Source organism: Dendroctonus ponderosae, unplaced genomic scaffold (assembly GCF_020466585.1).
Source record: "Dendroctonus ponderosae isolate FM_Combo_2020 unplaced genomic scaffold, Dpon_F_20191213v2 Dpon_F_20191213_4, whole genome shotgun sequence".
Classification (NCBI taxonomy): domain Eukaryota; kingdom Metazoa; phylum Arthropoda; class Insecta; order Coleoptera; family Curculionidae; genus Dendroctonus; species Dendroctonus ponderosae.
The window spans coordinates 1,452,482-1,455,295 of NW_026018611.1; the positions used below are offsets into that span (position 1 = coordinate 1,452,482).

The 2,814-nt window shown below is 52.7% G+C and overlaps 1 protein-coding gene across 1 annotated transcript in view; it reads left to right on the top strand.

The window, feature by feature from the left end:
- LOC109543041 overlaps positions 1-1,747 on the top strand; it is a gene marked incomplete in the record, with an annotated part of 7,173 nt that extends 5,426 nt beyond the window's left edge. The window contains 5 exon segments of the mRNA XM_048665631.1: positions 1-118; positions 172-366; positions 417-723; positions 781-1,023; positions 1,075-1,747. Of these exon segments, the coding sequence (XP_048521588.1) occupies positions 1-118; positions 172-366; positions 417-723; positions 781-1,023; positions 1,075-1,675 (1,464 nt within the window).
- Positions 1,748-2,814: the final 1,067 nt, after the last annotated feature.

The following is a 2,814-nucleotide window of genomic DNA, read 5'->3' on the forward strand; positions in this document are numbered from 1 at the left end:
TTGGTGCAAGATCTGCTCATCCCCATTGGGCTGGGCATCGTGGACTCGCGGTTTTGCCGCTGGGTCAGCAACGTCTACCGTTGCTCTGCCAAGCACACTGAGGAAAAGCTGCCGCAAGGTAAAACCCAGCAATTGTTGTGTGGCAGAAGACCAAACATCCAGCAATTTCAGTGGGCTTGGATGGAAAGTTCCGCCCCTTTGGGCTGGCCAGCCAGCCGCCGAGCCTGGACCTGCATCCAGAGCGCGCAAAAACCCTTCAACAAGTCGAGCATCGGTTCCCGATCACCAACGGCTCCCTCTACACCAGCATCGATGGGCGCCTTCCGGTCATCCACAACTACCGCAGGCACAAAGAGTTCCGAACAGGTATGAACCACATAAAGCGAATGCGCCAATGGTGAATGTCGCGCTTCAAGGCACACTGCGGCAGCAGCAGCAAGACCTGCTGAGCTCCAATGTGGCCTTGCACTCCTCCCACCTCAAGAGGCGGGACCTGGATGGGGCTGCGCCTCACCAGTACTCCAGCTGCCCCAATTGCCAGGCGGATCAGTGCCCCAGCCACTCTGATCTGCACCATTTGATGACGCCCCAGTACGTCCACCGCAAGCTGAGCTTTCTGGACGCCGCTCAGAACAACGTTTTCGCCTCTAATGGCGAACGCAGGCCGGACGCTGGCCTGGAGATGCCCACTCAACAAGCCGGCCTTTTCATGGGCAACAGACGGTAGACTGGAGTAGGCGAGTTAAACTTGCTACTAACTAACCCCTTGCCTTATCCCAGGTTGCAAAACACTCAGAACTCGTTGCAACGCAACCAGATCCGCATCGAGACCAACAGGCAGAAGAACCCGGTGACGCAGAAGCGGCTCAGCCAGAGCCAGGAGAGCATCAACCGTCTGTACGAGTCGAGGATTGGCGGCAGCATCTTCTACCATAAGTCGGAGATGAACGTGTCGAAGCCCAGCTTCAACCTCAACGCCGACTTGAACCAGCACATGATCAGAAACTCTCGGAACCTGTTGCGGTACGTCGCAGGGGGCAAAGGGGGCAAAGCTAAGGCAAGGTCATCTTGCAGGTTGAACAAGATGAGGCTCAGTCGGAGCGAGGACTCGTTGACGGACATCCAGGTGGAAGCCCCGATGGTCCCCAGCCAGCCAAAGCCTGCCTACCAGGGCTCCGCCCAGTACTCCTCTGACGACGAGGAGTACTATTTCCCCAAAGAGTACGACTCGATGAGCTCGAGCAACTCAATCACCACTGAGGCCAACTGCGACTTTGAATTTTTCCAAGCAACGAAGCCCAAAGAAGCGGAAAAGCCCAAGCATGTCTCCCACACGAAAATCACCAGATCCTCCTCCAGGAGATCGCTGGAAAGCTTCCAGACCTACATAGAGGAGTCGGGCCTGCAGGCCCCACCAGAGCAGGACGAAAATCAGCACATCAGCCGCGTGGTGGTTTTGCACCGATCCAACTCCTACACCACGCTGGAGGACCGGAAGAAGAACAGGGGCAAATCAAATCGGGGGCTCAGTCGCAACGACTCGAAGCTGTCGCAAAAGAAAATCAAGTCGGTGGAGTATCTGCCGGGCAACAGTGTGTGCGTGGAGGACGTGAAGAACAATAACAATGTGAATCTGCAGGATTTCAAAAAGGTTTTCATCTCGGACTTCATTTAGACCTGCTCCCTAGCGGGGGGCGTGTACATAGCAGGATTAAGATTTTGAAGAATATAATTATGTTTCCTTTGACTTCTGGCGTTTTGTTTGTGGCGAAGGCGCATCCGCCCAGCTCCAAATTTGTCGCAAAGATGTCGCCCCGAGCGCCAACTCACTCATACACAAAAATACAGGAAGAGCGCTCAGACAGTAAATCCCGTCTCCCATGCATCCGTTTGTACGATGATACGATGGTACGAAAGTGTTTCTATTGGTTGGAGATCTGTCAGTTCGGCCTCCGTTCGTAAGACGGCGGACGAATTGACAGATCTCCAACCAATAGAAACACTTTCGTACCATCGTATCATCGTACAAACGGATGCATGGGAGACGGGCTTAAATTGGGCTACTTTATTGCCTAGTGCCAATAAATCGCCTTTGGGCGCATTGTCATTGTGAATGTCCATCGCGAAGCTAATGAATAATTTCGGGCATACGCCCGTTGAGCCGAAACGGCCATTTAGATTCTAGAATAACCGAAAAACACGGGTCGACATTTAATATTCGAGACGGGAGTCTGAGTGGGCGAAGAATGCGGATTGGGTCCAGGACGTGGCCAATCCGACGTTTTGCATAAAACGAAAAAACCTAACAGTATTCACTTGTCTAGGGGCCGAGCAAACAACCAGAAACGCTCCTCCGAACGATTCACACTGAATGATTCAGTTTCGGTTACATAAGAGCGCTGCTTATTGGCCCATTAGAATTCCTTGAATGGACCCGTTAAGTTATGGCACGATTGAATACAATGACCAATTAGAATGTCTGAACAGCTCTACTATACAAAAGAACTTTACATAAAATAAAATGGGTGTTTTTCACACAGACACACACACCGGTGGGGCTCGCCAACGTCCGAAAAGGCTGATTTTCTTATTGGGCGCAATTTGCACCTGACGTTTCGCCAGCACGCACACTGAACATATTCAGAAGTGCGGGCGCGCACTCGCACGCCTCTACAGTGTTTCGAATGAATCGCGCAAAATCTTGTTGCCAATTCAAGACGCAGCTGCGATCGGATCTCTCACTCGCACCCGTAGCAGTCTATGGGAAAGCGACATGTTCGGCGCGTGGCTGCGTCAAGGGCGGATCCAGGGGGG